The sequence below is a fragment of the Gavialis gangeticus genome, unplaced genomic scaffold (genome assembly GCF_001723915.1).
Source record: "Gavialis gangeticus isolate Ggan-Ray unplaced genomic scaffold, GavGan_comp1, whole genome shotgun sequence".
NCBI lineage: Eukaryota > Metazoa > Chordata > Crocodylia > Gavialidae > Gavialis > Gavialis gangeticus.
In genome coordinates this window covers 67,909,636-67,910,957 of record NW_017729024.1, presented here as the reverse complement: position 1 = coordinate 67,910,957, position 1,322 = coordinate 67,909,636, and the positions used below count along the sequence as shown (strand labels likewise).

Here is a 1,322-nt window from a genome sequence, read left to right as displayed (position 1 = left end):
TCTGCCCGGGGTTTTTTTTTGGGGGGGGGGGGGGGTTTGGTGGCTTTTTTTAATAAACAAATTCCCTTTTGTCCTCCCCTTCCCTCTTCCCCTTATTCAGGTGCAGCTTGTAAAGTCCTCACAATCTTTTTTGTGGTGGTTGCATTCTGCTTGTATAAGGCTCCATCGAGCAGTTCTGTATCGCTGGAAAAGAATGCGGAAATGGCATCTGGTGTACATGTGTGAGAACCACAATCGACTACCTGGGAACTTTTTAAACCCCTATTGCACACTTCGTTACAGGTCCAGCATTATATAAATATGGAAGATCCCAATAGTTCCTTCTTGAATAACTTGAAATTGGGTTTTAAAATATCTGGATATTTTGTGAGGTTAATTTGAAGCTTGGGAGACTTGATATCTTGATAGCATACCTTTTTTAAAAATCACAAAAGAAGCAAGTTGTTTTACTTAAGTATTGGGAAAGCTTTTTAAAAAGCATAAAAACTTAGAAGCTGCAGTATTGCTGTCAGAATATATGAAAGATGACACGAGCTGAACTGGGGAACATCGGTAATTAACCACAAAGGCAAATGGTACACTTCAAGAAAAGACTGAAGTACAGAGAGAGAGAGGGCATCTTTAACATATGGAAGAGCAGTCAATGTTTACCTCAAAGCTGCAGGAATGCTTTTTTAATGTGCCAATGTTTTGGGTAATGTTTATCACAAACTTTATTTTTCACCACGGTTTCTTGAGTAAGAACAAATTGACAGGTTTTTTGTTTTAATTTTGTTTTTACAAGTTGAGTTAAAGTTTAAATTGATCACCTGTTTTCTACAATTTTTAAATGGTAAGTTTGTCATTTAAAGAACACTCCAACTGGTAACAAATGTTGTAAATCGAGTACATTAATTTTTGTATTAACACAATCTAAAAATATTGTTGAGACTTTTTTTATAGGAAAATCATTTTAATATCTCCTTGAAATTTTGAAAATAAAGTCTATTTTCTTAATGTTTCTCATTGGGCATGTACTAGTTTAAGTGCCGGGTGTTCACCCTTATTCTGCTTAACTATTAAATCACTTTCCTGAAAACAAACATCAACAGGAAAAACAAATCCAGTTCAGACTTCACAACCTGAAGTAAACTGTATATATGTACAATATCTGTAATGTAACACTATTTATAAGCAGAACTATAAATGTCTAACAAATTTGAAATAAATTCCAGATTTTAATGATGTTATTGTCACTTATTTTTTTTAAATGAGATGCAGCTTCAAAAACGCTATGTAACTTTGAAGCAACTTATTTTAATTGCATCCTTTCTAAACCAGGG

At 33.9% G+C, this 1,322-nt stretch overlaps 1 protein-coding gene across 1 annotated transcript in view; it reads left to right on the top strand.

Moving 5' to 3' along the window:
• Nucleotides 1-1,224, top strand: part of SLCO4C1 (solute carrier organic anion transporter family member 4C1) — an 88,260-nt gene extending 87,036 nt beyond the window's left edge. Inside the window, exon 13 of the mRNA XM_019517210.1 lies at nt 101-1,224. Coding sequence (XP_019372755.1) covers nt 101-225 — 125 coding nt within the window. The 3' untranslated portion in view covers nt 226-1,224. The remainder of the gene's footprint in view (nt 1-100) is intronic.
• The last annotated feature ends 98 nt before the right edge of the window (nt 1,225-1,322 follow it).